This window comes from Neoarius graeffei, chromosome 2 (assembly GCF_027579695.1).
Source record: "Neoarius graeffei isolate fNeoGra1 chromosome 2, fNeoGra1.pri, whole genome shotgun sequence".
Taxonomy (NCBI): domain Eukaryota; kingdom Metazoa; phylum Chordata; class Actinopteri; order Siluriformes; family Ariidae; genus Neoarius; species Neoarius graeffei.
The window spans coordinates 59517411-59537802 of record NC_083570.1 but is presented as its reverse complement, the minus strand read 5'-3'; the positions used below and the strand labels follow the sequence as shown (position 1 = coordinate 59537802).

Sequence of the window (20392 nt, the reverse complement as noted above, 5' to 3'; positions counted from 1 at the left end):
TTGGGTGTTCAACGAATCTTTCTTTTTCCTGGTGAACAAAGAAATGCTTTTGTGCATGCGCAGCAGAAAACTTTCTCACTGGATATTCGCATCAGCTCTGACATGTGACGTTTTGACAGTGTGCAGTATCGTAAATCATAGTGAACACTCATTCTCCTTTGGGTAAAGTGGCGTAATGCATGTAGGATAAGTGATATGCAACAATATTGCATGCTGTCAAACCAAATGAATGGAACCTGCTAGAAGGGAATAGAACACGTTTTTTATTCCATCCAGAAAGTGTCCTGTATGTATAATAATTCTGGAAATACAGTATATTAATGTTTACAAATGCATTGGACTGGCAGAAACTGTGCATAGATTAAACTAATTTCATTTTAGTTTTGGGTGGATACACTGTGCACCTATTATGTAGACAGATATGTTATCAGTATCTAAAGTCCAGTTCAGATAATACAGTATGTTTAAAATAATGTGCTTCATGCCTCATGAGGTGCATAAAAATGGAATACTATGGCTTTGTCTTCATGATAGAACTGAATTAATGTAATGCTCCAAACAGTAGGTTAAATACTGATTTATATACAGGGTGTCCCAAAAGTCTGCATCCATAGGCAATTATTCAATTAAATACAGATATTACAACAAATGCTCAAATTGATGACCTTGGACTAAGTGATACTTGTATATACACTGAATACAGTTCAATTTGATCTTCTATTGTTAATATTGAAGGCATCTCAGATCTGAAATAAAAAGAAAAATATTAAATTTCATATAAGGAAAAATGGCTATTTTATTTATTAACCCCGCCGACAGTAGTCGGAGGGGTTATTATTTTCACCTGCGTCAGTCTGTGTGTGTGTGTATCTGTCTGTCTGTCTGTCTGTCTGTCTGTCTGTGTGTCTGCAAGATATCTCAAGAACCAATGGATCGATTTGGACCAAATTTTGTACGTGTTGCCAATCACCCAGGAAGGAAACCATTAAATTTTGGAGGTCAAAGGTCATGGCAGAACTTCGAAATTTTCGCCCAATGTATTTTAATAGGGAAAAGGCGGGGTTTGCACTCGTTAGAGTGTCCCTGTCTAGTTTATAGAGATAATGAGATGAGATTTTACAGATACCCTGGATACTATTTTATATACTTTTATATAGACACAAGTGGTTTACTGGGAAATATGCCACTTGTATTTGTCACACGAGCTACATCCGGGAGATGGCGAACCAAAACCATGATATAAATCTCTGTATGTCACTCGTGAGGAAATTGATTAATTGTTTTGGTTACGTTTTGTTTGTGGATGTGTCTATATAATAAAAAGAAAATCACTTGTTGGCTTAAACTTCATATCTTCTCATGTTGAAAAACTTGCATTTTTCATACGAAATACATTGCAGATCTGAGTGACATAATTAAATAATATTGTCTGGCATTGAGTGGTATATCAGATTATATTCCATTCAGCTAGCATGATATTGAATGAGTCGAAGACGAGTCCAGTATCGTGCGAGCTGAATGGAATATATTTGATATCCCACTCAATGCCATTATTATTATTATTATTATTATTATTATTATTATTATTATACATACACACTTTCTTTTCCAGTTTTTCAATGTCCCTCGGTATGTTTTTCTCTTGTAAACAGAGGGGAACCATCAGGGCTTTCTTGGCCTTCAGAGAAGGCCCAAACATATCATTATTTCAAATGTTTAATTTCTTTCATTCTTTAATTGCTTTCATTTTTTCATAATTTCATGATAATTATTCTCTTCTAATTCTAATTTGGCCTCGTTTTCTATCAAATTTGCTTCAGAAATGAAAGGGTTACTGTCCTGAAAACATTAAAATTGAGTTATCCAATAAGGTTTTTTTGCCTGTTGTCTCTAAGCGGAGAAGGGTTTAGCGCTGGCTCACTCATTGGTTAGGACGTCACTGCTGGGACAGAAGGCCATGGCAGTGTATGTTTATGTAGGAAGTGACAGATGAATTAACCAATCAGATTTTGATTTATAGTGGGAGGGACCAAAAACGTATTGCCCTAGGCCTTCTCGAAGGCCAACGCAAGCTTAACCGTGAATCAGCACCATCAGCAGTGCAGTCACCTTCCAGCTGGTGTAGCGTTCATCAGTATTGTTAACAAATGCAAATAAATTGGTCAAGCCAGTGCTATTGAGAGCAAGTAGCACAGGCTAACGAGCGAGAAACTAAGATTTCTGTCTCCAGACTCTTCTTCCACACACACACTCGCCACAGCATTTTTCACTCAGACTTAAGTATTCATTTCCCTCTGTAATTTACTTAGTTACTTTTAAAATCAACATCGACAACTGCACACAACGGCGCTACCTGGCAGTCTGCTGCTAATCCCTTGCAAAATCCTTTGCCCTGTTGTTTATTTGGTGTGTATGGCAAAGGTTTGGTTGAGCCTAAGCCCAGCTCTAATAGCAACGGTTCGCCACTGCTTGTAAATATGCGTGAATAATATCTAATCAAGTTTTGGTAACTTTTCGGGTGTTCAACGCATCTTTTAGTTTCAGTTTATTTATTTAGTGCTTAATTATAGCATAGCTAATCCTTGCACTGGATTAGCCTCGTCTTTCTCTTGCCCAGTGAACAAAGAAATGGTTCTGTGCATGTGCAGCAGAAAACTTTCTCATTGGATATTCACATCAGCTCCGATGTGTGGCGTCATGTTGTCTTGACAACCATGCGATATCGTAAACCATATTCAATGCTCATTCTCCATTGGGTAGACTGACATAATACACGTAGGATAAGTGATTATGATAATATTACAAGCTATCAAACCAAATGAATGAAACCCGCTAGAAGGGAATAGAATACATGTTTTTATTCCATGGAGAAAGTGTCCTGTATGTATAATAATTAAATAATTGGCTGGCTTTGAGTGGTATCATCAGATATATTCCATTCAGCTAGCATGACATTCAACGAGTCGAAGACAAATTCACCATCATGCTAGCTGAATGGAATATATCTGATAGACCATGAAAAAAGCCAGCCAATATTATTATTATTATTATTATAGAGTCGATGGAACAATTTTATAGATTTTTACAAAAAGTTAACAGGAGGGAAACTTACCAATATTGAATGCTGATCCTGATTGAATGTAATTCAGTGTTCTGTCCATCCAATGTACATGTACAAAGTCAGAGTTCTAACACTAAAAATGGTACAAGTTCAGGCTTTTTGGACAACAACCCAACTTGTATACAAGCTATATCCAGGTAGACAGTTCAAGTTCAGTTACATTTGATAGTAGTTAATTGTTACATTGCAGTTGTTCAAAACAAAAGGGCTTTGCTGAGTGAAGTCCACGAGTGAAGTCCTCTTGTAAAAGTCTGTCACTTTTCCTCACCTCCAAGTAGAACTTTGACAAAATCTGCTATTGCTCTCTTTTCCAGTTTTTCGATGTCTGTTGGTATGTTTTTCTCTTGTAAATATGCGTGAAGAATGTATAATGAAGTTATGGTAGCCTTTCGGATGTTCAACATGTCTTTTTAGTTTCAGTTTTCAATTTATTTATTTCATGCTTAAACCGAGCACTGAATTAACCTCACCTTCTCTCTCTCCCAGCCAATGAAGAAATGATTGTGTGCATGTGCAGCAGCAAAGTTTTGTCATTGGCTCTTCGCATGAGCTCTGATGTGTGATGTGTTGTCTTGACAACATGCAATATTATTATAAGTCAAGTCAACTTTATTGTCAAATATGCTATACATGCTTGACATACAGCACAGGTGAAATTTCAGTCCTCTCTGACCCACGATGCAAACAGGCAATGCAATAAAAATAGAATAATTGAAATAAACAATATAAACAGTATAAACACTCTAGATAAGAACTAGACATAGACTAAACTCTCTCTCTCTCTCTCTCTCTCTCTCTCTCTCTCTCTCTATCTATCTATATATATATATGAGTGATTCCACGCTTATGGGTACTGAAATGGGGACATGAACTTATTCACCTAAAACCATTTCTTTTTTTTACCATCAGGTCACAAAACATGCAATCTTTAATGAATGATATGTTAAAAGATAACTTTAATTTTCTGAGATGTAATAAAAACATTTATATGCCAAAGTCAAGCCTATGAGTTCCAAAATGATGTCTGTTACATTACTTCTGTTACGATTGTCCATCTCGCGTCTGTTACAAATTAATTACAATCTAGCTATATACCATGTTAATCTTATTGAAAGAATGTGTATGTTTATTCTACTACACATGTTTATTAATTATATTTGCTAAAACATCACCTTCCTATGTTTCAAAAAGTAATTCTACATTGTTAAAATTGAGAATATATATGTCCACAACACTTCTGTTACGTTCTGACTTTGGCATATAAATATGTTTTTATTACATCTCGGAAAATTAAAGTTATCTTTTAACATATCATTCATTAAAGATTACATGTTTTGTGACCTGATGATAAAAAAAAGAAATGGTTTTAGGTGAATTTTTAAAAATAAGTTCATGTCCCCATTTCAGTACCCATAAGTGTGGAATCACTCATATATATATATATATATATATATATATATATATATATATATATATAATCAGCTGGATAGTACAGTGGTAATGCTCACTGACTACGACGCAGGAGATCGGGGTTCGAATCCCGGTCGGGGCAAAACATCATCCAGTAAGGGTCCTTAGGCAAGACCCCTCATGATATATCGGCCTACCTCAGGAATGAGTGAAGACATAACTGATAGAGTCATACCGGCTCAGACGTCGCCCGGGTCAACAAGGTCTGCGTCAGTTGCTAGGGAACCAGGGCAAACTGATGAGAAATGGGCTACTGGAACAAGACATCGATGGACGAGGACAGAAAATACGGATTTGCTGGAATGCTACTATACAAGCAGTCCCAGAGAGAGGGGATACATGCAGCGAATGTGGGACCATTGGATACTTCGAAACCCACAATCAAGGCTAACAAAGAAACAGCTATTAGCCCAGTGTTCCAACATCCGTAATCAAAATCTACTATCACAACTAGAGATTAATGAAATACAACAACGATGCTACGGCAAGGGGGAGCCAGGAAGACAGGTCAGCGGGGAGATGTCATCATCCCCACGACCAGAGATTGGGTACCAAGCCCCAACACCTAACAGCCTCAACACAAGAGCTGCTGACCTGAGAAGGAAGATCGTGACCCAACTGGAAACCTGGAGCCCCCGATGAATACCGAAGCTGAGTTGCCAAGTACCTTCAGAAGATCTACTAGTAGATGTGAATGCTGCTCTGAAGACAATCTCCACAAGAACCATCACTGAGACCAACAAGCTGATACACAGTACAGCAACAGTAATCATGGAGATGCTTGGACACAAGGTGGGCTCGGGACATAACAAACAGTATCCACCATGGAAGAGACGATTAGAGGCCAAGATAAAGGCAGCACGGAGAGAAGTTAGCCAGCTAGCTGAACTACAGAAAGGGAACATGGTGAATAAAGGGGCACCCAGGAAGTACAACTCACTCTCCATACCAGAGGCACTCGAAACTGCCAAACAGCGACTAACAGCTCTGGCCACCCGGTTGAAGAGATACACCAAGGAGGGAGAGGCCAGGAGAATAAACAAGCTGTTCTCCACTGAACCAGCCAAGGTGTACTCTCAGTGGCAGGGGAACAACAACCGGTCAGACCCACCAAGAGCTGAAGTGGAAAAATACTGGAAAGACATATGGGAAAGAACGGCATCACACAACACCGATGCCCAATGGTTAGTGGACCTAAGAGCTGACCACAGCAACCTCCCAGAACAAGAACCAGTAACCATCTCAATGGCAGACATCCAAGAAAGAGTGTCAAAGATGAAGAGCTGGACAGCACCAGGCCCCGATATGATCCATACGTACTGGCTGAAGAAGCTAACTGCACTCCATGAACGCCTAGCAGCACAGATGAACCAGCTGCTGAGGGATGGAACCCACCCAGAATGGCTAACCCAAGGCAGGACAGTCCTAATCATGAAGGACCCCCAGAAGGGACCCATCCCATCCAACTACCGGCCAATTACCTGTCTCTGCACAACATGGAAGGCCCTGTCAGGCATCATTGCAGCAAAAATGAGTAAGCATGTGGCTCAATACATGAGCGAGGCACAGAAAGGAATTGGCAGTAACACCAGAGGAGCCAAGCACCAGCTACTGGCCGATAGAACAGTCGCCCGAGACTGTAAGAAAAGACAGACCAACCTGTGCACTGCCTGGATTGACTACAAGAAAGCCTACGACTCAATGCCACACACATGGATACTGGAATGTCTGGAACTGTATAAGATCAACAGGAACCTAAGGACCTTCATCCAGAACTCAATGGAAATGTGGAAGACAACCCTAGAGGCCAACTCAAAACCCATTGCCCAAGTCAACATCAAGTGCGGCATATACCAAGGAGATGCGCTATCACCACTGCTGTTCTGCATAGGCCTGAACCCCCTCAGTCAGATCATCACGAAGAGCGGTTACGGGTACCGATTCCGTAGTGGGGCAACAATCAGCCACCTGCTCTACATGGATGACATCAAGCTGTATGCCAGGAACGAGCGAGAAATAGACTCGCTGATCCACACCACCCGGATCTACAGCGATGACATAGGGATGTCATTCGGATTGGACAAGTGTGGCCGGATGGTCTCAAAGAGAGGCAAGATGATCCGGACTGAGGGGATTGACCTACCAGAGGGCAACATAGGTGATATCCAAGACAGCTACAAGTACCTTGGCATCCCACAGGCTAATGGAAACCATGAAGAAGCCACAAGGAAGTCAACCACAGCCAAATACCTCCAGAGAGTAAGGCAGGTCCTGAAAAGTCAGCTGAATGGTAAGAACAAGGTCCGAGCCATCAACATGTACGCACTACCAGTCATCAGATACCCCGCTGGCATCATAAACTGGCCAAAGGAGGAGATAGAAGCCACAGATATCAAGACTAGAAAGCTCCTCACCATGCATGGAGGGTTCCACCCCAAGTCCAGCGCCCTGAGACTATACACTAAGCGGAAAGAGGGAGGCCGAGGGCTAGTGAGCGTCAAGACCACGGTCCAGGATGAAACATCGAAAATCCGAGAATACATCAGAAAGATGGCCCCAAAGGATGAACTGCTAAGTGAATGTCTCAGGCAGCAGAACCCTGATGAGAGTGCAGAGGAGGAGGAGGAACAGACAACCTGGAGAGACAAACCCCTACATGGTATGTACCACCGTCAGATAGAGGAAGTGGCTGATATCAAGAAATCCTACCAGTGGCTGGATAATGCAGGACTGACAGACAGCACAGAGGCACTAATCATGGCAGCACAAGAACAGGCCATAAGCACAAGAGCCATAGAGGCCAGGATCTACCAGAGTAGATCAGACCCAAGATGCAGACTGTGCAAAGAAGCCCCTGAAACAGTCCAGCACATAGTAGCAGGGTGTAAGATGCTAGCTGGATCAGCGTACGTGGAGAGGCACAACCAAGTGGCTGGGATAGTATACAGGAACATCTGCAACCAGTATGGAATAGAAGTACCCAAGTCCCAATGGGCCATACCACAGAAGGTGGCTGAGAACAACAGGGCCAAGGTTCTGTGGGACTTCAGCTTCCAGACTGACAAACAGATCCTGGCTAACCAACCGGACATAGTGGTGATGGACAAAGAGCAGAAGAGGGTGGTGGTGATAGATGTGGCGATCCCAGCTGACACCAACATCAGGAAGAAGGAACATGAGAAACTTGAGAAGTATCAAGGGTTGAAAGAGCAGCTGGAACGGATGTGGAAGGTCAAGGGTTGCGTGGTCCCCGTGGTAGTGGGGGCACTTGGGGCAGTAACCCCCAAACTGGGAGAGTGGCTCCAGCAAATCCCAGGAACAACATCTGAAGCCTCAGTCCAGAAGAGCGCAGTCCTAGGAACATCGAAGATACTGCGCAGAACCCTCAAACTCCCAGGCCTCTGGTAGAGGACCCGAGCTTGAGGATGACATGGATACCCCCCCCACCCCCCGGGGGTGAGAAGGAGATTTTTCAGTATGTATATATATATATATATATACACACACACACATGCAGTGGTGCTTGAAAGTTTGTGAACCCTTTAGAATTTTCTATATTTCTGCATAAATATAACCTAAAACATCATCACCCCTTGTGCAGCAATAACTGCAACTAAACGTTTCCGGTAACTGTTGATCAGTCCTGCACACCGGCTTGGAGGAATTTTAGCCCATTCCTCCGTACAGAACAGCTTCAACTCTGGGATATTGGTGGGTTTCCTCACATGAACTGCTCACTTCAGGTCCTTCCACAACATTTCAATTGGATTAAGGTCAGGACTTTGACTTGACCATTCCAAAACATTAACTTTATTCTTCTTTAACCATTCTTTGGTAGAACAACTTGTGTGCTTAGGGTCGTTGTCTTGCTGCATGACCCACCGTCTCTTGAGATTCAGTTCATGGACAGATGTCCTGACATTTTCCTTTAGAATTCGCTGGTATAATTCAGAATTCATTGTTCCATCAATGTTGGCAAACCATCCTGGCCCAGATGCAGCAAAACAGGCCCAAACCATGATACTACCACGATCATGTTTCACAGATGGGATAAGGTTCTTATGCTGGAACGCAGTGTTTTCCTTTCTCCAAACATAGCGCTTCTCATTTAAACCAAAAAGCTCTATTTTGGTCTCACCCATCCACAAAACATTTTTCCAATAGCCTTCTGGCTTGTCCACGTAATCTTTAGCAAACTGCAGACGAGCAGCAATGCTCTTTTTGGAGAGCAGTGGCTTTCTCCTTGCAACTCTGCCATGCACACCATTGTTGTTCAGTGTTCTCTTGATGGTGGACTCATGAACATTAACATTAGCCAGTGTGAGAGAGGCCTTCAGTTGCTTAGAAGTTACCCTGGGGTCCTTTGTGACCTCGCTGACTATTACACGCCTTGCTCTTGGAGTGATCTTTGTTGGTCGACCACTCCTGGGGAGGGTAACAATGGCCTTAAATTTCTTCCATTTGTACATAATCTGTCTGACTGTGGATTGGTGGAGTCCAAACTCTTTAGAGATGGTTTTATAACCTTTTCCAGCCTGATGAGCATCAACAACGCTTTTTCTGAGCTCCTCAGAAATCTCCTTTGTTCGTGCCATGATACACTTCCACAAACATGTGTTGTGAAGATCAGACTTTGATAGATCCCTGTTCTTTAAATAAAACAGGGTGCCCACTCACACCTAATTGTCATCCCATTAATTGAAAACACCTGACTCTAATTTTGCCTTCAAATTAACTTCTAATCCTCGAGGTTCATATACTTTTGCCACCTCACAGATATCTAATACTGGATCATTTTCCTCAATAAATAAATGATCAAGTATAATATTTTTGTCTCATTTGTTTAACTGGGTTCTCTTTATCTACTTTTAGGACTTGTGTGAAAATCTGATGACGTTAGATCATATTTATGCAGAAATATAGAAAATTCTAAAGGGTTCATAAACTTTCAAGCACCACTGTCTGTGTGTGTGTGTGTGTGTGTGTGTGTGTATATATATATATATATATATATATATATATATATATATATATATATATATATATATATATTGGAGCAAATAAACAGTCAAGGGCACTTGAGATACAGCAGGTAAACATGAAATAAGCAGTATAAACAATAAACTAATAGCTGTTAAGGTGAGGTAGTGCGGAATAGTGCAAATGAGCGAGGTAAAGTGAAATGTGCAGTCCCTGAGTTCAGTGTGTTAATGAACGTTGTGTGTGTGTGTGTGTGTGTGTGTGTGTGTGTGTGTGTGTGTGTGTGTGTGTGTTGGGGGGGGGGGGGGACTGTGAGGGTGACATGTCAGATGCTGAAGGGGGGCAGGCGGGTGTGCGAGCAGAATCTGTGGCAGGGGGCAGAGGGGGGAGGAGGGGCAGAACAGGGAGGGAGTTGAGCCTCCTGACTGCCTGGTGAAAGAAACTGTCCTTGAGCCTGCTGGTTTTGGCCCAGAGACTCCGCAGTCTCCTCCCCGACGGCAGCAGACTGAAGAGGCTGTGAGATGGGTGGGTGGGGTCACCTGCAATCCTGATGGCTTTGCGGGTGAGGCAGGAGTTATAGATATCCATTAGAGAAGGGAGAGAGACACCAATGATCCTCTTAGCTGCTCTCACGATGCGCTGCAGAGTCTTGCAGCAGGACACAGTGCAGGCGCCGTACCACACGGTGATGCAGCTGGTCAGGATGTTCTCGATGGTGCCTCTGTAGAATGTGTGCATGATGGGGGCCGGGGCTCTTGCTCTCCTCAGTTTGCGGAGGAAGTACAGACGCTGTTGGGCTTTTTTGGCCAGTGATGCAGTGTTGTTGCTCCAGGACAGTTCTTCAGAGATGTGTACACTCAGAAACTTGGTGCTGCTCACCCTCTCCACTGCAGCACCGTTGATAGTTAGTGGAGCATGCTGGGTGTGCGCTCTCCTGAAGTCCACAACAATCTCCTTCGTCTTCTCCACGTTCAGGTGGAGATTGTTGTCCTTGCACCACATGGCCAAGAGGCTCACCTCACTCCTGTAGATTGTCTCATCGCCATTGTTGATGAGACTCACCACAGTCCTGTCATCCGCAAACTTAATGAAGAGATTAGAGCTGGATGTTGGTGTGCAGTCATGGGTCAGCAGAGTGAAGAGGAGGGGGCTCAGCACACATCCTTGGGGGGCCCCCCGTGTTCAATGTGATGGTGCTGGAGGAGTTGTTGCCGACCCGTACAGACTGTGGTCTCCCCATCAGGAAGTCCAGCAGCCAGTTGCACAGGGAGGTGTTGAGTCCCAGTTGGTCCAGTTTATGAATGAGCTGCAGAGGAATGATTGTGTTGAATGCTGAGCTAAAGTCTATGAACAGTATTGCATGCTCATTCTCCATTGGGGAGAGTGGCATAATACATGGAGGATAAGTGATATGATTGCATGCCATCAATAAACCCACTAGAAGGGAATAGAATACATGTTTTTATTTCATGGAAAAAATGACCCGTATGTATAATAATTACCGATATTTCACTCCAATGATGTCAATCCCAGTGTTTTCCTGATGACTTGACACGTGTTGTCAAAATGGCGAATGGGTTCAAAATTAAAATTCTTTTGATTAACTTGTGGTATTTTTTTCTTTTTTTGTGGCTGTATCCATATAATATAAAGAATATTACACGGTGGCATGAAGATATCAAGTTTATCTTCTTGCATTGAAAATGTTTTCACTCATTCACGTCACTCACTTGTGAATATATACATTCACCACTTGAAGATAAACTTCATATCTTCACGCCACCATGTAATATCCTGTATATAGAGGAGTCAGCATATCAATATACATTATATAGACAGAAATATGGGACCATAGTCACTAATATGTATTAAGTAGTGAAATATTTCTGTCCATTTCTATCTTGTCATTTTGTTATGCCATCTTATGTTATGGGTGACACTGGCATGGCTGGAAGCTTTACCCTCCCCCAGCTCCAGGGTCCTGGGTTCAAGCCAGAGCTCAGGTTACTGTCTGTGTTTAGTTTTGCATGTTCTCCGTATGTCCTCATGGGTGATCTGGTGATGAGGTGGACTGATAAATTGCCTGTAAATATTCTCCGATAGATATTCTCTTGATCCACCATGACCTTGACCAGGATAAATATCTCATTTTTCTTGCTGGTTGTTGAGAATGCCCAATGCACATTGATACTTTTCTTCTACCTGCTCAGTCTGTGTGTCTTTGCTGAGTGAGGTAGATGACCTTGAGTTGATGGTTCGCAGGGTCTTGTCTCACTCAGTCACTTTGACCTGAGACAAACAAAGCGCTGTTGTCTCAGCTAGTGATCCTAAGTCTCCTTCTCTTGCTTTCGTTACATTACGTTACATTACATAGCATTTAGCAGATGCTGTTGTCCAGAGTGATGTACAAGAAGTGCAGAAGTCAGGTAGACGAAGTGTTGAACTTGTAGACATGAAAGTTTTAGTGCCAACATTCTTAAATTTCTAACTCTCTATCTTTCTTATTCTGTTTGCTTTCTGTTGTCCTCTCCTTTTCTGAAAGTAATAAAATTAATATTTTTAATGCAGTCAGTTTGTTTGATAAGACTTACTGCTCCACACATGAACTGGGGTGGGTTTCCCTAAAGCCTCTTAACACTAAGAACATCTTAACTAGGAGAGAGAGCATTCATTCAGTGTGTTTACATGCACATAGAGAGAATCGAATTTCTGCCGTTGCTCGACTGAAATCGAAGTTCAAAATGCCATGTATACACCTTAATTCGGCTGAAATTGAACCGAACTTGATTTCTCGGAATCGAGCTATACGACCTAGATTATGCGATTGTAGCCGAGCTACTTAGTGCATGTAAACCCTATTGAGCTACGTATTCGAGCTACTTACTTCAGCACTGCCCCTTCCGGAAGTGACGAGTGACGAGACCACAAGTGGGAAACACAACAGCCTCGGTCGGCATGACAACGAATCATGACAACGGCATGAATCTTTTCTTTTTGTGGCATTGTTTGCACTGTTAAAATTTAGCTCACTTACTGTATCACCAAATACATCTGTACAGCTGTTGCATAGCTGTGAATTGTGTACATAAACAAGTCATTGTGTGTGTGTGTGTGTGTGTGTATATATATATATATATATATATATATATATATATATATATATATATAATGTCCAACATCTGAAGAATGTCAATAAAAACAAAACAATTGAACTTCTTTGTTTATTAAGACATAAGTTAAATTGTAAGCAAAAAAAAAATATTTTTGTAAGCAAAAAATGGACTTTAGAAAAATATACAATTGTGCAAAATAAGTTGTCTTACAGAACAGTGGTCTGCACCGGACAGTTTGTAGCCATACAGTCTGTTAGAGTAAGCCTAACAGCTTGAGCACGGAACTTGTGAACACGGAACTGCCAGTGTTGCCAGATTGGGTGGTTTTAAGTGCATTTTGGCGGATTTGAACATGTTTTGGGATGGAAAACGTCAGCAGTATCTGGCAACACTGCTGATAACTTTGTTTATACTCTTGAATAGCTCTTCTTCATGACGACAACCGGAAGTGTACCAACACGATGGGGCGTGTAGCGCCACCTGTGGCTCGGGTGCACAATGCACCTCACACAATAGCTCGATTTCCTTGTGTGCATGTAGGATTGGATTTCTCTGGCACCCCTGCTGGGACCCTTAGCTCGATTACCGACAGTAGCTCGATTTGGATGTGCATGTTAACGTACTGACTGTGCGCATTTCCTCCATTTGTACACAATCTGTCTGACTGTGGATTGGTGGAGTCCAAACTCTTTAGAGATGGTTCTGTAACCTTTTCCAGCCTGATGAGCATCAACAACGCTTTTTCTGAGGTCCTCAGAAATCTCCTTTGTTCGTGCCATGATACACTTCCACAAACATGTGTTGTGAAGATCAGACTTTGATAGATCCCTGTTCTTTAAATAAAACAGGGTGCCCACTCACACCTGATTGTCATCCCATTGATTGAAAACACCTGACTCTAATTTCACCTTCAAATTAACTGCTAATCCTAGAGGTTCACATACTTTTGCCACTCACAGATATGTAATATTGGATCATTTTCCTCAATAAATAAATGAACAAGTATAATATTTTTGTCTCATTTGTTTAACTGGGTTCACTTTATCTACTTTTAGGACTTGTGTGAAAATCTGATGACGTTAGATCATATTTATGCAGAAAATTCTAAAGGGTTCACAAACTTTCAAGCACCACTGTAGGTTAGAGTTAAATGCACCTTGGATTATCCTGACATATAGAGACCCGTGTGTTCTCCTTTAAGTGCATGTTAACTATTGATCACCCAGGGCTCATTTGGCTTGTCTGCTTAACTCCTCCATCAGACAGACACAACACAGACACTGATAAGGATATTTTGAGTGCTCCCATCCCAAGTTGAATACAGATAAGAATGGAAATAAAAGACAAATCTCAACTCTTGACAGGGTTAAACTGGCCATCGGTTTTGAACATTGCCCTGATTGATGACTGCTGATTTTATTTTATTAACCATGTGCTAAGGAGTTAAGATGAATGCTTAGATAAATCAGATTCGTTTCATGCTAACTAAGGTCATAAATCATACAGTGCTCATGCTGAAGAAACATTATTGACCTCCTTCTGTATGTGATTTCATGAACATTTATAAACATGATTTAAATCTGTAGTAGTTCTGGAATCTGTTTAGTGTCATAATCTTTCATAAAATCGAACGACCTCTGTGTTTCCCTACGTGCAGGCTGATGTGTGAGTTGGCCTCAGACCCAGTCCACCATCGACATGGTAGACATGGAGAGCCCCTACAGTCCTCCGTCTCCCCTGGAGGACACTGTGCTGAACAGCCCGCTTTACAGGGACTTGGTGGCTGTGGGAGACCTGCAAGACATTTCAGAGTCCATCAATGAAGAAGCACTCAGCAACCTAGACGTGTCTGAATACCACTCATCCAGCCTGTGCTCCAGCTCCGAGAGCTCCATGGTACCAGGTAGGAATCTAGCAATAGAACAGTGACTTACTGACAGTTTCATCCTGAACAATTGGATAGCATTCTCATACTGTATACTGTCTTATTACTCAGTTGTGTTAAAAAAAAATATATTGTGCCTGCAATACAGTGAGTGTACAGTACCAGTCAAAAGATTGGACACATCTTCTAATTCAGTGTTTTTTCTTTATTTTTATTAATTAAAAGACACTTTGTCTTAAAGGCGGCACGGTGGTGTAGTGGTTAGTGTGGTCGCCTCACAGCAAGAAGGTCCTGGGTTTGAGCCCCGGGGCCGGCGAGGGCCCTTCTGTGTGGAGTTTGCATGTTCTCCCCGTGTCCGCGTGGGTTTCCTCCGGGTGCTCCGGTTTCCCCCACAGTCCAAAGACATGCAGGTTAGGTTAACTGGTGACTCTAAATTGACCGTAGGTGTGAATGTGAGTGTGAATGGTTGTCTGTGTCTATGTGTCAGCCCTGTGATGACCTGGTGACTTGTCCAGGGTGTACCCTGCCTTTCACCCGTAGTCAGCTGGGATAGGCTCCAGCTTGCCTGCGACCCTGTAGAAGGATAAAGCGGCTAGAGATAATGAGATGAGATGAGACTTTGTCTTAAAGTAATGATGGATGTCATTTCTCTTTACTTAGTTGAGTGGTTCTTGACATAATATGGATTCATACAGCTGTGGAATAGGGCTATTTACTGTATTGTTATTGTTTACTATTTGATCTCAAACGCATTAAGAAGGCAAGAAATTGCACTAATTAACTTTTGACGAGGCACCTGTTAATTGAAAAGCATTCCAGGTGACTCCCTCATGAAGCTGGTTAAGATAATGCCAATAGTGTGTAAAGTGTCATCAAGGTAAACAGTGTCTACTTTGAAGAATCTAAAATATGAAGCATTTTGTTTTTTAACACTTGCTTGTATGTTTCCTACACACTGCGATGACCTGGCGACTTGTCCAGGGTGTACCCCGCCACTCGCCCATAGTCAGCTGGGATAGGCTCCAGCTTGCCCACGACCCTGCACAGGTTAAGCGGTTACGGATAATGGATGGATGGATGGATGGATGGATGGATGTTTCCCCACACAATTCCAGATATGTTCCAGATGTTATTTCATAGTTCAGTCATTCAATATTTATTTTATCTAATGCAGTGGTGGCTCAGTGGTTAAGGCTATGGGTTACTGATTTTAAAGGTCAGGGGTTCTAGACCCAGCACTGTCAAAATGCCACTGTTGGGCCCTTGAACAAGGCCCTTAACGCTTTCTACTCCATGGGTGCTGTATCAAGGCTGATCCTGTGCTCTGACCCCAACATCCTAACAATCTGGGATATGTCAAGAAAAAAATTTCATAAGGGAAGCTTGACTAAAGCTAGCAGATACTTATCATGAATGTATGAACATAGAAAATTAAATCTTTCCTGTAGTTGTTTGGGAGGTTGTAGCCTACAAAATGAGAAATTTGCACCTAGTGTGGTGTCTTCAGTTCATCATTGACAAGAATCCTCTTAGTTTTACCTCCACATTCAACATAACTTCATCTACATCACATGAGAGATGCATTTGAAAATCTTTAGTAAATATCATTCAAGATGTGTCTCGTACACACTCGGGTATAATAAAACAGATGTTTGATTTTGGAACGTAATGCACAAATTAGAGGGGGTGGGCACTCCTGTGACAGTCAAAGACATTTATGCAAAAGATGCAAAACTAATAAATCAGAGTTTGCAAGGCAAACATTTAACTCAAACAGGGTGTATCCGGCATCCAGCCAGTCTGATAGGCAAAAAAAGAGAGTTATAAAATTTGAAAAGGGGAAGAGGAAAATAAGATAATATTAATTCTAACTAATGTATGACAATAAGTATGTGTGGTTGTTGAATTAGTTACAAGGAAATGGTACCATCCATCCATCCATTATCCATAACCGCTTATCCTGTACAGGGTCGTATGCAAGCTGGAGCCTATCCCAGCTGACTATGGGCAAGAGGCGGGGTACACCCTGGACAAGTCGCCAGGTCATCGCAGGGAATGGTACCACACTGGTTTATTAATCCACAGTTTTACAGCATTCTGTAGTGCTGCTGGAGCTCTCATTTCTGTTCATGAAGTGCTAATTCTTTGCAAATCTTGTGATGCCATAATGCTTGTAGCTTACTGCGTTACAGTTAGTATGCATAATATCAAACAACATTTGGCCCTGAGAAGCCATAATGTAGCACATCTTAACCCATAGTTTTTCCCTTCTGGGGGAAAAAAATCAAACAAACAAAAAAAAGTGCTACTAGAGATTTTCAGGATCTAGATTCCCTTTCCAAAATACAACATTTTGGAACATATATATTTTGGTTTCTTTTCACTTCAGAGAACAGATTTATTGTATCATTTGAAATATTTGGCCATTTTCATGTGACATATCCTCAACACGAGTGGTTTTGAGACAAACCTGGAGTTTGTGTGTTCACAACATCAGTCTCTCCTCTCTTAACCCTAGGTCACAACCGGACGTACGATTTTTTGGCCGTGCAATTTTTGGCGTTTCCCAAATCGCTGCGTTTTTTTTTGTTCATGGAGAAAGACGCACGTTGGCCGTAAGTTTGTCTTGCAACCTGAAAAAAACGTAAGCGCCCGTAAAGTTTGTTTGACATGACAAAGAACCTCTGCAGCCAGTCTACGGCTTGAAAATCAGCACGTCACACGTGCGCCCTCCGTGCGTTTCACGCGCGCCCTCTGTGCATTTCTTGCGTTTTTTGCACGTAGACCGGCCGTAGGAGCATGTACGGCCGGTTGTGACCGAGGCTTTACTATGCAAGCAGCAGAACATTACAAAATATGGAATTGTCTTTTGAGTCTATTATTTGTCACTTGATGCAATGACGCCAGAATTTGTAGCAGAGTGTACTAAACCTAACCTGAGTAAATTGACCATTTGTAGCTGAATGTCTAATAAAACAGGTCAAACTGACTGTATACAAAACTTCACTTGTGTGCATCAATAGATGCTCTGACCCCGGCCTCGAGTCCATCTTCAGTTGCGTGTGGGGCCGTAACAGGACAGGAGGAGTTCACATCTGCTTCTCTAAACCTGGAGTGTCGCGTGTGTGCAGACCGAGCCTCAGGATATCACTACGGCGTCCACGCCTGTGAGGGTTGCAAGGTGAGACTTGTTTTGCATGAGGCATCTTCCTTCTTATTCTGAGATTCAAACCTGTCCCTTTGCACAAGAAAAAAATGTTGTTTTGTCTCCTGAGTGTAGTTATATGGTACAACACCAAATATATCATCCAAATGGAGTACTGACTGTGCTAGTCCCTGTTATAGAAAGCACGTGGTCAAGTCATTGTATTCTCCAGAATAAGCAAGGGCTGGTCACTTATTTGACTTACCTCCAACAAAAACTTTAATCAGAGATAACGTGATTAAATGCTACCCCTGCTGGTAAACACATGATTATTTTAGTGTTACCAGGGCTGTAATGATGGTAGGAAATAATAAAATTTTATTTGAATGCTTTGGAGAAGTGAACGTCCCGTGTTGTCTACCTCTGTGGACTACATGCATATTGTGTGCAGATACATCAGTTTAAGGATAGTTCAAATGGAATTCACCCCTAGAGAAAACATGAACAGGCACACTATGTGACCACTTGCATCCACGTACTCCTATCTGCTCCCCCTCACATGCACAGGCCTTTACACACACCATCACTCACTGTTTCAGCTATCTGGTACACCAGTCACGTCCATGGCCTGTGATTAGGCCAGGGCAGCCATGTGCAGACGGTCTCTCTGCTGGACTTGTGCCCCCGAATTTTTTGTCCTTAAATCAACCAACACTCACTGTTCTTGCTGTCCCCATGGATATCCTGCACTATCCTCTCACTTTCATAACATTTTGGAAGTGTCTTGGAACAGAGTGGCTAAATAGGAGTGAAGAAATTTCTGGTTAATGGCCCTCATCTGCCTGCCAGCCAGCCTCCCTTTGAGTGTCCACACTGCTGGCACTGGTTATCAGTGACTAACTGTTTATCCAGATTGTGCAAGTTAAGCAATTTCAAGTTTGTTACGATTGTGTGGTCTGATGACTGGACTTTCGCTTGTCTGGTATACTGATATAGCAAGGAGTGCAGTCTGGGTAGAATCCCAGGTGGTGCTTTTAATGTTCTTATAATTTATTGGTGGACTGAAGTCTCAGTGCTGTAAGTCATAAGTTTCGACGCTGTAAGCTGCATTGAGTACACAGTTACAAATTCATGTCTGGGATTTATAACCCATCTAATAAAGGGTCCCTCCAGGGTTATTTGGACGATTAAGAGTTTTAGCTTTCTAAAGGGATTTTAAAGCCTTTTATAAAAGAATTTGAAGGGTTGGGTTCCTCCAGGCTTCTTTGGCTGATTAATACTAGTTTTCTAAAGGGATTTTACTTGGAACCCTTTATAAAATGTTATAGGCTTCTAGATAGAGCTTTTAAAGAATGTCCCAAGAGGACAAACCAAAGAAGAGTTTAGGAGGACCCTCCTACAGTTGTGTTATTTCCAGTTATGTGTATAGTAAGACACAATTCAGTATCTTGAAAGAGGAAGTACATGCTCCGTATTACAGAATTGCTAAGGCATCATGTTATTTCACTCATAAACAAGATGTTTTATTGTAAACTGTAGATAATTATTAAGATCTCAATATAGCTAGGTGCAATACAAAGTGCAATACTAAATAGAAGTGCCTAAACTGATCAAAAAAATAATAATTAATAATAAGAAGAATTTGTTCTTTGGGGGGGGGGTAAAGCATAAAATGCAATTTAATGCACTAGGTCAATCTTGCATGCAGGTTAGGTTAATTGGTGGCTCTAAATTGACCGTGGGTGTGAATGTGAGTGTGAATGGTTGTTAGTCTCGATGTGTCAGCCCTGCGATGACCTGGCGACTTGTCCAGGGTGTACCCCTCCTCTTGCCCATAGTCAGCTGGGATAGGCTCCAGCTTACCTGCAAACCTGTAGAACAGGATAAAGCGGCTAAACATGATGGATGGATGAAGGTCAATCTTGTCAATCTCTACATTTGCCATATTTGGCATGCTTGACATCAAATCCAGCGAACTCTTGATTTCTGCTCTCTACAGGGCTTCTTCAGGCGCACGATCCGCCTCAAGCTAGAATACGACAAGTGTGAACGCCACTGCAAAATCCAAAAGAAGAACCGAAACAAGTGCCAATACTGCCGCTTTCAAAAGTGCCTAGCTGTGGGCATGTCCCACAATGGTGAGTGTTATGCTATTAACACGCGTGTACACACACACACACACACACACACACACACACACACACACACACACACACACACACAGTACTTGTAGATAATAGAGTTAACACAATTAAAACCGTGGTATAGTCATTGCTGTTCAACTCTCAAGTCTGATTGTTCAGAAGGTGATTATTTTTCTCTAACAGCACAGCAAGTACAGAGGACTTTGCGATCGCTCAGTTCCATGACAAGTGTCTTATTAACTTTGAGAGAGAGAGAGAGAAAAATAAAAAGGCTGGTGAAGGAACAATATGCAAACTTACAGCTGTAAGGGACATTCCATAACATGAAATGTAACTATAAAGGGACAAAACTTATGATGTGTCATTGTTTAATAAATAAAGCACTTAGACATGGTGTTATAGGAAAACCGTTGACTTCATGGAGGAAGTAAACCACCCCGTTTTTTTGTTTGTTTTTGTTTTTTAAATTAGCCTAGCATGTCCTGCCATATTTTATTCCTAATATTATGAATTTGCATACATGTGGGTAAGTAG

At 41.9% G+C, this 20392-nt stretch overlaps 1 protein-coding gene across 1 annotated transcript in view; it reads left to right on the top strand.

Annotated features, from left to right (window-relative positions):
* Positions 1 to 20392, top strand: part of pparab (peroxisome proliferator-activated receptor alpha b) — a 49745-nt gene that overhangs the window by 12306 nt on the left and 17047 nt on the right. Inside the window, exons 2-4 of the mRNA XM_060914567.1 lie at positions 14342 to 14587; positions 17593 to 17750; positions 19714 to 19852. Of these exons, the coding sequence (XP_060770550.1) occupies positions 14383 to 14587; positions 17593 to 17750; positions 19714 to 19852 (502 nt within the window). The 5' untranslated portion in view covers positions 14342 to 14382. The remainder of the gene's footprint in view (positions 1 to 14341; positions 14588 to 17592; positions 17751 to 19713; positions 19853 to 20392) is intronic.